Source organism: Poecilia formosa, unplaced genomic scaffold, assembly GCF_000485575.1.
Source record: "Poecilia formosa unplaced genomic scaffold, Poecilia_formosa-5.1.2 Scaffold2, whole genome shotgun sequence".
Lineage (NCBI taxonomy): Eukaryota > Metazoa > Chordata > Actinopteri > Cyprinodontiformes > Poeciliidae > Poecilia > Poecilia formosa.
In genome coordinates, this window is record NW_006799941.1 from 6,465,681 (window position 1) to 6,483,342 (window position 17,662).

Consider the following 17,662-nt stretch of genomic DNA (forward strand, 5'->3'; position numbering starts at 1 on the left):
TTTGTTCAAAAGTTTTGACACAACATTATAAGATGGTATGTACACTTTCGATTCCCACTCTATATTGTCAAATCTTGCAAGTATTTATATGTCAGTTGTGCAGCATAAGAAGCAGTTGCAGGAATCGGTAGTTGCTACAAGTCAATTTATCTTCCTGCCAGTTCATGTCCTCGTTTCATTACCACACAATTACAGTGACATTACTTTCTACTTGCACTTCATACCTCTGAACAGACAACATTGTGCTAATATAATGAAATCATCGAGCATGAACTTATTTTTTTTCTGGTGTTTTTCATCAGTTATGAAGCTAGCCATAAATTGCTCAAATCCATCCGTTAGTGCTTATCTTCCAGCAGTCTTTGGGTGAGAAATGGGGTTCACCCAGTTCATCAGAGGGGAACACAGAAACACACAGGACAAACAAATGTGCACACACTCACCCCTAAGGTAACTTAAAGAGACCGCTTAAACCACCAGTCATGTTTTTCCTTCGTTTTTTTCTTTTATTACTTTGCTTTATCTTTTAATTATTTTTGTTTTTATGTCATGGTTTATGTCCTGTCTTTGGACTGTAGGAAGTGGGTGGAGTACCCAAAGAGAGCCCATACATGCACAAGGACAACATGGAAACTTCTGGCAAAAAAACAATTTCTGATTTAAATTCTTGACCTTCTTGCTGCAAGGCCACCGTACAACCCAGAACTGCCCAAACCCTGTTATTCAATTGTATAGTATTCACTGAAAATTGTATTTTTCACTGTATTCTTTTAGCTATGTTGGTTATTAACCACTTACAAAATCGCTGACTTTTATTACATATGACCCCTGATCAAACCAAAATAACTCCAATCAACCTCCAGGTGGTGATTGCTATTTTTCAAGCCTTAAAACCACATTTACATAACAGGTAAAGCATAATAAATTCTATTAAAGACAACTTGTTAGTTAAACAGAAGGACCCATTTCGATGTTTTCTAAGCTGTACAGGTATAAAACGATGAAGGGAGTTAAATGACCAGCTCTGTGCTGCCCACAGTGCTGGTTTAGAGGTTTCAGATTGTGTTTACACAGAGCTCTCCATATAAAACAGAACTAGTCACAGAGCAGCCACAGTTTTGTTGCTCTATTTTTAAACCTCTTTTCATCAATCATGAATAGGGACAATGTATAATGTATGACAAATGGTGGGGACTCAGCCCAAAATGCATTTTTAATGAGAGAAAACTGTGTTGATGAAGATGGTAGTCAAACTGCAATGTATAGCTCACTGCTCAACCAGAAGTTTTTTTGTTGTTGTTTTTTTTTTCTCAGACCTACACATATGTGGTCATTGGTTAAAAATGAACTAAAAAAAACAAACAAACAAAAAAAAAACGTCATATTGCTGATGTCTTGGATCAGTCGGGAAGCTAAAAGGTTTTTTTTTTTTTTTTATTGTGTGTTGAACAGATTGACCAACTGAAGCAGGAGCTGTCAAAGAAAGAGTCGGAGCTGCTGGCTCTGCAAACAAAGCTAGAGACCCTCAACAACCAGAACTCGGACTGCAAACAGCATATCGAAGTGCTCAAAGAGTCTCTCACTGCCAAAGAGCAACGTGCTGCCATCCTCCAAACAGAGGTAGGGTAAAAAAAATAAAGAAATAAAAAATCCCTCACTTGTTTGCCAGCTAAACAAAACACAAACATTCCCATTTCCTCCTTGGGAAATTTTAAAATGAAACATGAAACGTTGCATGCAGGTGACGGTCGTTGCACCTTGCACTGTGTCAGGACATGTTATACAAAAAAAAAAAAAAGCTAAATAACGGTGTCTGTATTAAGACTGCTGTCATGTCGTAAAGATGCATGTCAATGAGGAAAAGTCAAATAAGCAGTTTGAACAAATGGTGTTTTTCTGCTGAGGCTTTAGAACAACCTTTTTTTGCAAACAAGTAACTTGAGTCATCAGATAGAAAGCTGTTTACCCTAAATAGACTCAAGCATTTTACAAGCTCACAAAAAACATTGAAATTAGTTTATTTTCCTACTCCAAGTAAATCTTGCCTCCAGGCACTCTACAAGAAACGCAAATACAATTTATATGCACCAATATACAGAAATCAATCTATTTTTTTCTTGATTTTATTTATTTATTTCAAACAGGTTTCTAAAAACAAGAGAACAAAAAAAAATCAATAAGATAAATGTGCATACCTAACCAAGAACAAAATAAATTGTTTACTACTACTTTTCTGTTTGAAAAGTAGTAAGAAGAAGACAACACTTATTTAATCCAACCCCATATGCAAGCATATATATTCCAATTTGATCGGTAAAAAGTTTATAATTTAAGGAAATTCAGCCCATTTTGCATTGAGCCATTGCCTTTGGAGTTATTCCCCAAAACTGAGCATGCATGTGGCAACAGTGGGAAGGAACAACCCCATTTTGACAGGAAGAAACCTTCAGATGAACGCTCAGATAACGACTGTCGGAGCATCGATCTCCTGCGACCAACTGAGACTGAAGCTGAATCACAAATGAAATAATTTAAAGAGGCTGTTAAAAGAAAGATTTGGTAGCTTGAACCATAAATAGGTAACTATTTACTATCTGTAAATACCTTACATTTGTAAATATCTTACAAGTGAAAGGTATTTACATTTGTTTAAGTACCTCAAATTTGATATGGTCATAAGTTTTGTAATTATGTTTCTAAATTCACAAACAAATAGCTGTAACTGATGCATTTTTCAGTTTAATACTAAAAAAAAAAGAAAAGCAAATAATATGCAGTGAATATAATTAATATTAGTAATATTAATGTTAAACCAAGACCTGGACTCACTTTGTGCAGCGGATATGCTTCCACAAAGTGCCAACAGAACCACTGGGTTGATAAGAAAATTTAATTTAGTGCTCAAATATTATTTATGGGCTAAAATTAATGCTTTTTCACCTGCCCTGTCATTGCACTAAATGTGTGTGAGCAAAAATAACTAAATTCACACTCATTATACACCAGTCAGGCAAAACATTCCAACAGGTGAAGGGAGGAGCCCTTGTTATCTCTCCATCATGACATCTGTCAGCAGGTTGGGCATATTTCAGGAACAGTTTCTCCTCGTTGTCGATGCATGAAGAGGAAAAAACTGGTAACCATAAGGATTTAAGCAAATTGAACAAGAACCAAGCAGTGATTGGGTGGCAGCATCTCCAAACTGCAGCTCATATCTGCAGTGTTCGTGTCTTCCAGGTCCGCAGCGGTCAGCATCAGCCAACATTTGTCCAAGAAAGCAACAATGTGGCCAAGGTTCAATGATGCATGCGGGGAGAGAAGGCTGGTCTAATATAACAAATAGAAACTCACTTTGCTGGAGACGTTATCGCTGATCCTGATAGAAAGGTGTCAGAAACATGCAGTGGATCACGGTTTGCTAGAAAGAGGTTGTTGGGAAATTATTTTTGAGACCAAGTGTTTAACTTGAGCGTCTTTCCTAACACCACAACCTCAACATTTGATTTAAAGAAATAACCCCGGAGTTGTTTTCTGCATTAACTGACTTCAAGGTGAAATATCTCTTCTAGAATCTCTTTTTTTAAGTACTGTGTCACTTAAAAGCTGGATGAATTGGAACGTTCTTCTAAAATATTAACGGCACTGAGAAGTACGTTTTGATAAAAACAGTACAGTAATCACTGTGACTTTTTCTAAGTGTGTGCCATTCTTCAGGTTGATGCTCTACGTCTGCGTCTGGAGGAAAAGGAGTCCTTCCTGAACAAGAAAACTAAGCAGCTGCAGGACCTGACGGAGGAGAAGGGAACTCTCGCTGGAGAGATCAGGGACATGAAGGACATGCTGGAGGTTAAAGAAAGGAAGATTAATGTCCTGCAGAAAAAGGTGAGAGGAGCAAAGAAAAGATATCGCCCTGTTTAAAAGTTGAAGTTGAGGAAAAATAGTTGAATCTGTTGTATTATTTTGCTATGGAAATCTCCGAAGCGTGTGGGTGCAACTTTTAGTTTCACTCTAGGAGTCATCTGAAATCCAAACAAACAGCGATGCAGTGGGATGTTTTATCAGATCACTGCTTCCTGGACTAAAGCAGTCACTTAATGAAAACACAAAGCAGATTGGTTACTCTCTCCAAGATGAGTGGGAGTTTTTCTGAGAGGTCCACAAAAAAGAAAAAAAAAAAAAAACCAAAAAAACAAGACATTTACTTCAACTGCTTACCTTTAAAATGCGTCTATCTAATTAGACAAAGTGATCACTAATTGCCTTTTTTATTATCTAGATTTGTCTAAAATGTTAACTTGTTATACGTTCTGAGAGTTCACAAAGCCGGGCTTTTAGATACACTTTTCTCCCACTACCTGCCTCCTCCTTCTGCTTCTTTGCTGAACTGTTTTCGATAAACTGATCAGGACCCGTTTCTCCTAGGCAGCCTAATTATGGCTTCCTACCATAACAAGTGGAAACGTGTGAAGAAGAGACAGGAAATCATTTTTATTACCAGCAAAAAACCCTAACAAGATTGAGGCATTAAATCTTTAGGAACATCACACTGTAGGAAGGTATTTTTTAAGTTGTTAGATAATGAAGATGGTTTAAAAGTGTATAAAAAAATTGTTTAACTGATGAAAATAAAATAAAAAGAGAACTGACTGAAACGTATCAGATTTTGGAGTGACTGACGTTGAAAAAATGTCATATATTTACTGCTATTGCATACAGAGCTAATGTAATGCCATTGCTACATCTGACAATATATCCAGTAGTTATTGTTACATAATGTCAAACTTATGGTGCTTTCCAGTCCATCATTACCCTGGAACATTTTTTTTTTGCTAATGGCGACATAAAAAGGATTTTGTTCTGCTCTATAATTCATTTGATTTATGTTTGTTGAAATTTGCAAGGAAAGCAGAGAAAACCTTAGCAATAATACAATTTTAGGGCATTGTTTTACATTTGCAAATCCCTCTGTACACATTGGAACAGAAAATGAAGTAAAGCCAGAAGGGCAATTGTATGTTTTTTTTGTTTGTTTCTCTTTTTCTGGACCTATATGAATTACCCCCAGCATTTGCAAAACACTTCATTTCAAAATATTTTTCACTGTTTGTGTATCACCAACGATCTTTAAGAATCTTACACATTTCCCTGTAATTTTTCATTTAAATTATGGGGCTAGCTGTGTTATCACAACGAGCTGCATTGTGTTTGGCAGTGTTGTTTACACAGTATATCTGTCTTTGTTTGAGTTTTAAGAATCAAATTCGCATGCACCATTTGTTTCACCCTCCTTTGGCAAACGCAGCCACCGATGTGCCCGTCTGTTTGAGTTCCTCCTGTTACCTAGTTTACAGTTTCCTATCTTAGAGATTCAGATTAAAAATAAAAAAAAATATGTCAATTAAACTGAAATTTAATAAATCAAATAAAAAAATAGGAAATTTGATTTGACACCACAACATCCCAAATGTTTTAACTAGTATCTGAAAAAAAAAATGTTAAAAAAAACGTTGGTTTCCTGTGAAAACATGACAGAAAAACGTAGCGATTCTTTCGTTTTCAGTAGATTAGATTACAGAAACAATATCTTGGCTGGTCTGACAGCTGCAGCTCATCCAAAATGCTGCAGCCAGGGTTTTGTCTGCCACAAGCAAAATCCCTCATATTACACAAGTTTTTAAATCTGGCTTCCTGTTTTCAAAGGTCATGGCCAAAGACTCTGACTAATGAACTGTTTGCTGGTTCACTGATTATTGATTGAATTGTTATATTGGCAAATACATTTGGATTTAAATTAGCCTATTAAACCTGCATTTTAAAATGCTTTTCAGTGCTGGCATACCGCGCTCTGTTTGAAGAAAAAAACTTTTTTGTTTCTTTTTTTTATTGCTTTCTTTTTGTTTTGTTGTCCTGCAAAGAACTCTGGATAACCTCACTTATGAATGGAGCTACATTATATGAATAAACTTGCCTTGTCTATATTAGCAAGACAATGAAAGCTTTTTGTTTATTCAAACTGGTTTGTCTCCTCACATCCTGGATGTGGCCAGGATTGTTTAACATAACCTGACATAACATAGTGATAACTTTGTTGGCACAAGAGAAAAAGGATAAACAACTCTGTCCCTGCTTTTTGGAAAGACGTTGCAGTAACACATTCACAGACTCTCTCTTTCCAACATCATTTACTGGAAAATATCTTTTCTTTGCATATCAAGAGGCAGTATGAGAATGGAGGCCCAACTGAAACTGACACTGAAGGGAAGAAAAAAGGAACTAGAAAGTTTTTATAACCTGGAAATAAACTAACCAGCCCTCTAGATATGAAAGCAAAGGCCAAAATTAAAACCCGCTGACCACAACAGTTTTATTCCCAGCTGAATTTGACATAATTTCACAAACCTTTAGGGTTATAAAAGGCATTATAAGAAGCATTAATCCAATGCATACTTGTTAGTACTGTTTTATTAATGTAACAAGTGCCTTTTTGGAGCATGCTTATATATACCCTTAAACCAAAAAGGCTGTATTGTAAAAGCCCAGGCTTTTTTATTGCTTTTCTTTTACTACATATGGCTACTTCAACCTTAAATAATGCTTTGAGCAACTGTGCTATTATGCTTTGTTCTCTTTGAATGAAACAGATTGAGAACCTGCAGGAGCAGCTGAGAGACAAAGACAAGCAGCTGGGAAACCTCAAGGACAGGATCAAGTCTCTGCAGACCGACTCCAGTAACACAGACACTGCCCTGGCCACCCTGGAGGAGGCGCTCTCAGAGAAGGTGCAACGTCGAGATCTGATTTGTTGGTTGTTTCTTTTTTTTTTTTTTTTTACGTCTCTTTGTGTTACAGTCTTGCACATCAGTATGAACATCAGTACGATCGCACAATGTAAACACAGAAATTATAGCAAGAAATGCAAATATTGGGAAACATGAAACTTATGAATGAAATGTTCTGGTTTGAGGTTACATTCAGGAGCTGCAGCTCTGGGAAAAATGAAGAGCCCACTGCACTGAACCCCACTGAAAACCTTGATTTCTGAACTCTTCCTAAAACCTTATTGTTATTTCTGAATGAATATTAACTGGTTTTCTTTGCATTATTTGAGTTCTGAAAGCGCTGCATTTTTTTTATTTATTTATTTTTTTCCATTATTTTGACCATTTCTCATTTTCTGTAAATAAATGCTAAATTTTAGCTTGGAATTTCAGAGACATGTTGTCAGTAGTTCACAGAATAAAAGAACAATGTTCATTTTAACTCAAACATATACCTATAAAAAGTAAAATCAGAGAAACTTCAGAGTTGTACAGTGAATTACTGATGAATCAAGTGTCTTAAATTTGTGAACTCTTCCAACTGTGTTGGATAATTATTCCAAATTTTCCTTGCACAAAAGAACTTTGATGGTGAAGCTTCAGGCCTTCATTGAACACATTTTAATTTTCTTTGTCGTTCCAAAGTAAAAAAAACAAAAAAAAAAATCACCTGGGAACATTTCAAGGGTGTTAGATTGCTTTTAAAGACACAATCATTTTGCAATGACATATTTATCATCAAGATACGACGGACTGTTAAGTCATTTAATTTAAAACAAAGATGTAATTATCTTGTGGTCTTTTCAGAGCAATTTCAAAACATAATTTTGATTTTTTTTTTTTATATCGTTGCAACATCGACTGCAAACTTTAGTGGTTGGAAAGCTGCACTTACTGATTTAGAATCACATTAACTGGTGTGCATTTATGTTTTTGTTTCATTTTGTTAGGAGAGAATTATTGAGCGATTAAAGGACCAAAGAGAGAGAGAAGACAGAGAACGTCTGGAAGAAGTGGATTCCTATAAGAAGGAGAACAAAGAGCTGAAGGAGAAGGTCAACAACCTGCAGATAGAGTTAACAGAGAAGGAGGTAGGTGTGAGATGGTCTGTGCGAGGGCGTCGGGGTGAATCCGCATGCCTCTCTCTGTGTTTCTCTGCACAACATCCAGCTCTCCTCCGTAGTGCATCCGCTAAGTGTCTCTCTCACCAGCTGTCTCCTCTGATTCTGTGGCCTTTTCACACCTGCTGACAAGGCAAGGCTGCTGGATTTAAACGTGCTTTCGACGTCTGTGTTGATTGTCTACCTGCAGTCTAGTCTCATCGATCTCAAAGAGCACGCATCATCCCTGGCATCCTCTGGCCTCAAGAAGGACTCGAAGCTCAAGTCCCTGGAAATCGCCATTGAGCAGAAAAAAGAGGAGTGTAGTAAGTTGGAGACGCAGCTTCAAAAGGTAGGTGTTTGTCCTTGTCTTGGTGAAAGCTCACTCATCAACATGTTTTACAGGTGATCATTTTGATCTGATTAATGAAGCCAGTAAGTACCTGTTCATGTGTCGTATGTTTCCTGAGGTGCAACATATATTTCATTTTTGGAAGAAATATATTATGCACTAATTGAAGCTCCACCATCCTCTGGCACATCCTATTTTGAAGACTTGTAAAGAAAGGATTTGCGTGTTTGGTGGCTCAGTTGGCAGCGAGGACGCACCGTGTGCAGAAGCTGGAGTCTTCAGTTCCTGGTCTCTGAATATTTGCCACATGTCTTTCCTTTCAAACTGGTCAGTGAAGTCCTCTAGCGCCAGAACACGGAAGGATTAAACTTAATCAAATAGATATATACAGTTAGCTAAATAAAATGAACATTTCAAAAAATGCACTCCTTAATTTTGTCACAAACTTCAATGTGTTTTATTCTACTTTGTGTGATAGATCACCTCAAAGTAGTGTATAATAGTGAAGCTAAGTAACAACACATGATTTTTAGAAATAAAATCTAAATGTAGATAGGATTGGTGGACAGGATCAGTTCCACATGTCGGTATTGACTGATCGCTGATCTCCCAAAGTTAAGGGAAATGAAGCTGATTTGTTGGTGCTGATTTGTTTGAACACTTAATAAAAAAACTGTTCAGTATCCTCACCTAAACAGACAAACCAGGCAAGAAGAAAACCATTGTTATAAGATAGTATCAAGAAGTTTCGTTTACATCTTATAGGAAAACTAACATTGCACATTATGACGAATACGTCATCCCTACTGTGCCACATGGGCTGGTGATGATGCTTTTTTTTTTTTTTTTCAGCTGACCTGAATTTTTTGTAAAATGAATGTAATTAGAGAAAGTGTGAAAAAAGTTATTTTTTTTCTATTTTTGGAGAAATGAACAAACTTGAAATAAACCAGGAAAATGTACTTTGATTTTGTTGTTTTACAAGCTGTTGAACATTATAAAACTCTGTCGTTTGATTTGCTCATTCTGTTTTGGGAGTAGGAAGAGGTCACTGAAAGCTTTTCTGAACAAGAGTCTTGATCCGGCGTTACATAAATCACAGTTTTTTTTAGGATCCTGGCTGCCGTCACTTTCTCTCCTCTGCTGCAAGCTGCTGTATTTGTCACAATGCTACGCAGAAAAAGGAGTCCCTCCATCTTCTTTGTCTCCATGACCCACAGACCGTCTGTCCGTCTGTCGTCATCAGTGTTTTACTGCTGTTAACCTTTAACAACACGTTCAGTGCTGAAACTGTGTTACTCTGCCATCAAACGTGTATTATGTCTGATCCTGCTGTTATCTCCTCTGGCTCAAACTAAGCCCTAACACCTAACTCTCCCTGAACCCTCCCACCCCTCCTTTCTAATGTCCCTTCCTCGACCCCCCTCTGTTGGCAATGTAGCAAGCTGAGCAGCTATTCAGTCACATGAACAATCCTGTAAGTCCCTCTCTTGAGGCCTGCGAGGCGCACATTGAAAGCATGAGGACACTGAGAAGTTCTTTGAAATATGCTAGATGGTGATCATGGCGAGTCCCAGCACAGGCACTGCTTTCCCCCATCGACATGCATGTTGCCCATTGCACTGTGCGGGTATTACGAGCTTCAGACTGAACAGAGAGTCCTGTGCAATGTCCTCTTACAGTGATTAATGTCTGTGTGTGTGTGCGTGTGTGTGCGTGTGTGTGTTTGTATGTGTGAAAATGGTGTTACACAGTCAAAGTTGTTATTTTTTCAAATTTTGTTCTGTTGTATTTATTGTCAGCTGAAATTAGCACAATTCCCACATTACTCAATAACATTTCTAAGGATTTATTCCTTTAGTTTTTATTAAAACTCAGGCATTGTTTTAGGTAACGCTAATATTCTAAGATTTCATTATTCCAGTAACATTGGCCTTCAGCAGAATTATATTTGTACTTATAAAGTTTTCAAGTCAAAACGGATGCTTAAATTATCCAGACAAGCATTAAAATGTGCAACTTTAAGTCAGAGGGGATAAAAACACGTTTAATCCTTTGTGTTACATATATGCAAAACAATGAAAAAAACAGGTTCATTATTCTAAAGTTTTTAAGAGGGATTTATAAAAGCTATGATTTATGAATTCTTTCTCCGACTGTCTGCAGCTTTAAGTGTCACACGCTGCATCAGGAAATTATCCACACCATTGAACTTTTACATTTTTGTCACATTGCAACCACAACAACAAAATATTTTGTTGTGACTTTATGTGACTGACCAACATAAACTAGAAAATAATTGCAAAGTGGAGGCAAATTGATACATTTTAGTTTTTATGTACAACACCATCATCATGCGATAACCCATAAACAAAAATGTAGTGCAAGCTACATGCCTTCAGAGTTCACCTACATTAAATAGAGCCCATGTAAATTAATCTCAGTGTTAAGCCAGCTGTACTGCGATGGCATCAGCTCTGGAGGCGCTGCAGAGATTTACAGCTCAGGTGGGAAGAATGTGTTTATGTAAGAGTGGCAGAAATGACCTTGTTCAAAAGTAATTCTTAATAAGTTTGCAACCTGCCACAAGCTACATAGGAGGCGCAGCAAACTTTTTAAAAATGTTTTAGCACATTTTTAGTTGGTCTTTAATGATGCTGTGCCCAGAAAATAGGTTCAGCAACAACAAATGTGAGACCTGTGGCTGTAATTTCCCTGGTTGTGAACGTTTTTGAAAAATTGATCACAATTAATCTGAGCATTCAAAGACAAATCAGATCCTTTACAGTGTGCATAAAGATAGCAAAGTTTACGATGCAGTTTTAACATTGACAATGCTTGTGTAAACACACCTATCACCTCAGCTTTCTCTTGCTACGTTCAGATTTTCCGTCTGCTTCTAATCCACCTGCACATCAACTCTTTACCAATGTTAAACTTTGTAAAGGTGTTTTGGATGGATTTTTAAAGCTTCTGGTTGATAGGTCCCACATAAGACTTTAACTTTCTGGAAAACTACAACATCCCAATCGTTGCAGCATGGTAGTGAACTCCAGTTCACTGGGGTTTATCTTTAGAAGGGACTAGGAAGCTGAGGAAAGTAGAAGATGGGTGGAGGTAATACAGACCAATCCTGGAGGAACAACTTGTTAAAACGCCTCAAACAACCGAGACCTGAGACCCTCCAGGAGACGCATAATTCTCCACTGCTTTGTGTTGGTTTATTACATAAAATCACACAAAAATGAAATAAACTTTGTCATTATAATGAAACAAAATGGGGTTAAACATTAACAGTAAATACTTCTGCATAATCTCTATTTACTTAAAGATTCTGACAGATGAGCAATGACATAATTATGTTTGTTATTTTTATCCCCACATCCTAAAAACATTAACAATAAATTGCTCCAACTTCTTTTTCTGCACACAGTCAGTTTACAGATGCAAACACTGTTTCAGCTCTGTTGGGTTTGCATGATACGTTGCATGTCGTTATTGTTGCAGCGCTTCTCGTTTCTCTCGGTGTGGTGCTGGTAGCGTTTGTTCGAGCCGTGGGTGGAGATCGCTGCTGTGTTTTGGCGGATGGCTCTGTAAAACTTTGCTCCATACGTGGGTCTGTTTGCTTCCCCAAGGGTGATGTGTACCTTTGCAGTAAATTTAATTGAAAATTCAATCAAAGTGGTGATGAGATTTGTCAAACGTGACCAAAATTGAGTCTCGGTTTTGGTTATTTGTGATAATCTTGTTTTTTATCTGAATATTTAATAGATTTTGTCAGTTTTTTTTTTTTTTTTTTTCTGTACACGTAGGACAAACATGTACACTGTAATGCACTCTGCATACTAACCAAGTGACAGATGACTGTGAGACTCAGAGAGACATTTAAATTGAGCTAAATAATAGCTCTGTTAAAGCTAATGAGCCAGCACCAGTAATGATGGGCTGGTTCACAATGTTTACTCTACTCTCCACTATATTGCATTCACAGAGACAGAGAGACAGAGACAGATCTACCACAAGACTTTAGAGCACAGTAAAAACATTGTGAGCTGCTCTCTTTGGCTCGTCAATGTGAACTGACTCTGTGCATCTTTCCTTGGTACACGGACGCAGAAAGCTCACGAGGTGGAGCAGCAGCACTCGGGCCCCCGAGGAAACCCGGAGTACGTGGATCGAGTAAAGCTTCTGGAAAAGGAAGTGAGCTATTATAAAGACGAGGCAAGCAAGGCTCAGTCGGAAGTGGAGAGGCTTCTGGACATCCTGAGAGAGGTGGAGACGGAGAAGAATGACAAGGACAAGAAGATTGCTGAGCTGGAAAGGTGAGTGAAACTTATGCTGGCGAATCTCTTCTACCAGTTATTCAGGATTTAGTAAAAAAAATATAAATATTATTTTCTGTACCTCTAAATAAATGCCTTATACTAAGAAAAGCAAGATGTCATCAAAAATGGTTTTAGTTTTATATCAGCTTACGTAAAGAAAACAAAGTCTTTGGTTTCTTTTCCAGTTCTCTTTTCCAGTTTCTGTTTTTCTGCTTGTGTTTTAATATCTTCGTCGCTGTTGGTTACCCGTTCTTTCTCAATGCTCTTGTTTGTTATTCTAATTCGGTTGAGTTATGGTTACATTATGGTTACAGCTCTCAATGCAACACATTGGTTTCCGTGACACAGACGAGTTTGTTTCTGTTGATGCTGGATGAGGTTTCGACATCAAGTTATAAACTACTTGTTTCCACTTGTCTATGCTTAACTTCCAGCCATTTGCTCAAGCATAGCTGTTTTGTCTTGGATGGAGTCTGTGTGGAGTGAGTTTGTTTGAAGGTCTGATAAAGCCTATGGACTCTTGCCTGAATGTCTGAATGTCCTCCAGATAAGCAGTGATTGATGTTTCACCTGCCAGGAATTTTAATGCTTTGTCTTAAATTTGAGATGCACCACATTTGGGACCGATTTTAATTTCATAACGTTCTGATGTAACGATTTTAACCTAAATTTTACATTTACAGTCGCTGTGTTAAACATTACTATCTATGGGATTAGTGTCTCTGTTCATTTCCATAAATAGAGCCATACTTTAACCTTAGCGTTAAATCCTCCTGGAAACAGTTCACCTGGACATTTTCCTCATTAACAACTTCCACACCAAAGAGAGATGATACCATGACCTTCCTGCATTTATTGGTCCAGAAATAAACAGGTTTTTTAGGCTTTGACTGATGAGTCACCAGACAGCATTAAGTGTCAATCATTGGGTTGATTTTCCTCACAAGCTGATTTGTTTGTTTGTTTCTCTCTCAAAGCCATTCTTTGGAAAAACTGGACATTTTCCCCCTGCATGATGTTGGAACAGAGTAATTGATTTCTGTAAATGTGCTTCTTTCATTCTTGTATTCATGTGACATTTAATCCAGAAACTCGACTCTGAAATTGTTGTTTAGTTTTGGTTCAGCTGACGAAGTGGATCGCTAAACTGACCTAAGCCTTGGTTGAATTGTCTGAGGCCAACACAGATCTGCTGCGACTTCTTCTTCTTCTCTCCTGTCACATACTCTCCATGTAGCACAGATACAAGCTAGATGTCAGTGAAAAGTGCCCACTCAGTTGAGTTCCTTGCTAAGTCTTTCACCAAATGTGATTAATTGAGTTTTCTTGTCCTTTTTTTGCCATCCTTACCCACTTTTTTCATCCTGTATCCCTTCTGTCTTTTGTCCCCTTCTCTAACCCCGACCATTGGTCAACCTTGACCTCTGTTCATTCCCTCCTTATTCTTTCTCAAATTGGATTCTGAATCTTCAATCTGTCCTTCATCTTCTTTGAAACGCTCTTGTGCCCTTCCTTTTGCACTAAATTTTAAAAAGCCCCCCATCCACTGCCCCTCGCCATACCCCTCGTTCTGGAGGCAGAGCCCCCCCTGACCCACTCCCTTCTGTGCCTGCCGCCCCTCAGCAGATAGGGGGCATGGTCTGGGATTTCCTGGGAAAGTGAGTGCTCTGCCCTGGCACATCAGCCCCGCTCGGCTTCCTGATTTAAAATCTCGGACCGCAACTGCTGTGACTGCGTCTGGTTTCACCCGTGTGCCTGGTTCTGCCTGCTCTCTGTAGGATGCACAGATCTTTGCATCGCAGTGGCAGCTTTTGTTTGTTGTCTGTGTTTTCATTACTTACTTCGACACACGATGCAAAGACTCCTGCAGTTTTTGTTTTTCTTTCTCAGTGACTGTCTGCACCTGCTCCATGAATGCATTTCTTTCAGCTTGGTCATTAGTTGGAGAGCATGTGTGTGTGTTTGACATGTGCATGACATATAAACTGTTGCATGTTAGTTTTCTAACAAGTTAATGACTAAACGTGCAATTATCTGTGCAAAGGTTTTAAACCGTTTCTTATTAATTCATATTTTCCTCTCAAGGACCAGAATTTCTTGTATTTTTTTATTTTATTTTATTTTTTAGTTTTTGTAAGTTCTTCATGCTTTAGGTGGTCTATCAAAGTTTTTCATAGATTCTGGCTACTTTTTTTGATCAGTTTCAGTTCTGTTTCCCAAACTATGAAATGAGAACAAATGAAAGCATTGTGACTGGCTGCTTCTAACAAAGTGCATAAGGATCCAGTTTGGGTCTTTACATAGTTGTCTGCCCTATTTGGACACAATATTAGTTCTTGCCTTGAGCTTTAAGACCCTTTTTAAGCCTGAATACAACAATATGAATGAGGAAGAATTAAAGGGCTCTTTAATTTAATGAGAGGAGAAACAAACACACCTTCACTAAAAATGTTATCTGTTATCGGACAGAAAATTATAGACCTTCAGAAAGCCTGAAGAACTGTTGAACAAAATGTTATCAAATACAGAAAGTCTGTCTCCTTGTGAAACAGATAAAAAGATGGATGACTGAAAACCTTTGCACAGGATTGTGCATTTTAAATATTGCACATGTGGTGTTCATTTTCTACTTTATATTTCTGTTTCTTTTTTGCTTGTGTATGCAATGATGAAGTGTAAAGTTCACCTCAAGGATACCACATTTTACAATTTATGGCACCAGCAATTATCCAGGTGTTTGTCAAAGATGCTGCTGTTTAAATTGAGCCCATCATTGTTGTGGCTTGGAAAAATATTGATACACCTTGAGCTTTTTCCACATTTTGTCGCTTAGAAACCACAAACTTGAACGGATTGTATTGACATTTTATTTGCTAAACCAACACTAAGTTGTGCATGATTGTGGAACGTCCATGGATAAATATTTGAATTTGGGTTTGAAGCACATGGAGAGGTACATTCTGGTGCCGCTCCATGGTATTTGTTGTCTATGTTCTATCACATGAAACTCAAATGAAAATGTATTGAAGTTTGTGGTGGCAATTTGACAAAATTTGAAAAAGTTATGGAGTCTGAATACGTTTGAAAGCGATTGATTTTCTGTGAGACCTTGGTGTGATTTTTTCTGCTCCGTTTTTGATTTGTTTGAGTTGATTTTACTGCACACGTTGTTCCTACCAAGAAACAGCGTGGACAGCAGCATATTTTCACTCATTCACACACACCCACACACACCCACACCCACAGGACTTTTCTGATTATATGTTGTTTTATGGGCTGTTTGTTAAAGCTTTTGTAAAAAGTATCAGTCCTCAGCTGTTACACCTCCCTCTCCTATGGGCACATTTCACTCCTTTTCATTCCACCCATCTATCCGCCTCATTTCTTTCTGTCGGTGACACTCGTGCTTCTGACTGAGGTTTTCCTTTCTACATCGTCACCTGGCACCTTCTCTCTTTCCCGGTCTCTTCCTCCCAGTCTGCTCCAGCTGTCTTCCTAGCTAACCCTAACAGACACTGAAGGAAATACTCAGAAAAAAATGACCTGCATGACTAAAGCTGCTGTGCTCCTAGTCTGTGCACCATCAGGGTGGGGATGTTGTATTTTGTCGGATCTGGACTGAATCCATCGAGTCTGCTCTATTAACGAATCCCCTGCATTTTCAACTAATGCCCTTCAACCTTTGTCTCCCACTCAATCAAAATACTGTTAGCTTCCCTTCCTTCCTTTCTTGCCCCCGTTCCTCGTCCTCATCTTTTGCCCGGCTAATTCTTTGCCTGTCTGACTGCATGTCTGCCACTCCCAGGCTTGGCAGCAGATGCACAGCGCTCCATGTTGTTCAGAGAAAGTGCATCCTGCAAAAGCTGCGTCAGACTGTCACAGGCTTGTCTATAATCTCAAGTGTTGTTGGATGATTATACCCCCAAGGTGTTCTTTTTTTTACTATTATTTGTTTTACATTTTGGTTCGAAAACTTTCTTTACATTTTTATTTTTGCTTTTCTTCTGTGTGTTTTTTCCTGCTTCCAATGTTTTATTCACGTGTCCTTCATCCTATTGTCTTCTACCTTTAAATCTACCTGTCTGCAGTTTAGCTCCAAGGTAAGACATTTCCCTGCAACTCTCGTAGTCCAACTCTACTGAGGTTGACCCAAACTCCTGCACTGAAACCTTTCAGTCCGCCCAACAATGACATGAGGCTCAGTTCAGATGGGGATGCTCATGCTTTGTTGCCTAGCTCATTTCTTCCATTTGTACTCATTATGGTTCCTCGTCCTTTTTATGGGTTTGTAATGTGCCCTCCTCACATCTTAGCTCCTTTAGATTTGACTTAATTACTGTTGTGGTATGGAACAGTTTTAGAAGTGTGAAATTTTACAGGCAAGGAGGTAAAGATCAGATCAAGAAAGGCTCCAACATCAAACTGGGACTACCAGGGGACAAGAAAGGCTTAGGACAAGATCCTCGCAAGGAAGGCTCTTTAGAAAGTGGTCACCACTTAAAGGTGAGTATTTAACTTATCTTTCATAAATAATAAGCTCTGATTATGTATGTTTAAATACCTGGAGTGCCATTTATAAATTTAAATGCATTCAATGTACAACATCCATCTTTTAAGGTGCAATTATGATGTAATAAACAACTTGATGATTTTAAATAGTAAAATGAATGTGCACAAGTTTGAATCTATTGTGAAATTACTCTCATCAATTGAACTTCATATATACACGCACCCTACTAATATTTGGGGAAAATATCCTTAAGAAATTTCAGAGAAGTTATTTTTTTTTAGCATATGTTTATGCAGAAAATACTTTTTTTTCCAGAAAAATCCATCATACATCTTTCATCCAGTCTTTTCTAGGTGGTTTAACTTGCGTCATAATTAATTGAGCACACTTAAAGATCATTATTTTAAAAAAATCCCACTGTTCACTTCAAAGTTTTAAAATTAAGATCCAGTTGAAAATATGTTCATGTAGAAAATGGACATATCTGTGTTAAAAAGGTGTGTTAAAACATTTCTCCAAATGTTTTAATGACTGAATTTGGTGTGTGTTCCAACTAG

The 17,662-nt window shown here is 37.9% G+C and overlaps 1 protein-coding gene across 9 annotated transcripts in view; it reads left to right on the top strand.

The window, feature by feature from the left end:
* erc2 (ELKS/RAB6-interacting/CAST family member 2) overlaps nucleotides 1–17,662 on the top strand; it is a 52,127-nt gene that overhangs the window by 24,812 nt on the left and 9,653 nt on the right. For 2 of the 9 annotated variants that reach the window (XM_016671762.1, XM_016671768.1), the window contains 10 exons: nucleotides 1,453–1,620; nucleotides 3,715–3,882; nucleotides 6,642–6,779; nucleotides 7,769–7,909; nucleotides 8,130–8,270; nucleotides 9,712–9,747; nucleotides 12,387–12,592; nucleotides 14,131–14,253; nucleotides 16,684–16,695; nucleotides 16,975–17,098. In XM_016671762.1, coding sequence (XP_016527248.1) covers nucleotides 1,453–1,620; nucleotides 3,715–3,882; nucleotides 6,642–6,779; nucleotides 7,769–7,909; nucleotides 8,130–8,270; nucleotides 9,712–9,747; nucleotides 12,387–12,592; nucleotides 14,131–14,253; nucleotides 16,684–16,695; nucleotides 16,975–17,098 — 1,257 coding nt within the window. The remainder of the gene's footprint in view (nucleotides 1–1,452; nucleotides 1,621–3,714; nucleotides 3,883–6,641; nucleotides 6,780–7,768; nucleotides 7,910–8,129; nucleotides 8,271–9,711; nucleotides 9,748–12,386; nucleotides 12,593–14,130; nucleotides 14,254–16,683; nucleotides 16,696–16,974; nucleotides 17,099–17,662) is intronic. The other 7 variants (XM_016671771.1, XM_016671775.1, XM_016671786.1 and 4 more) reach the window with 5 other exon arrangements.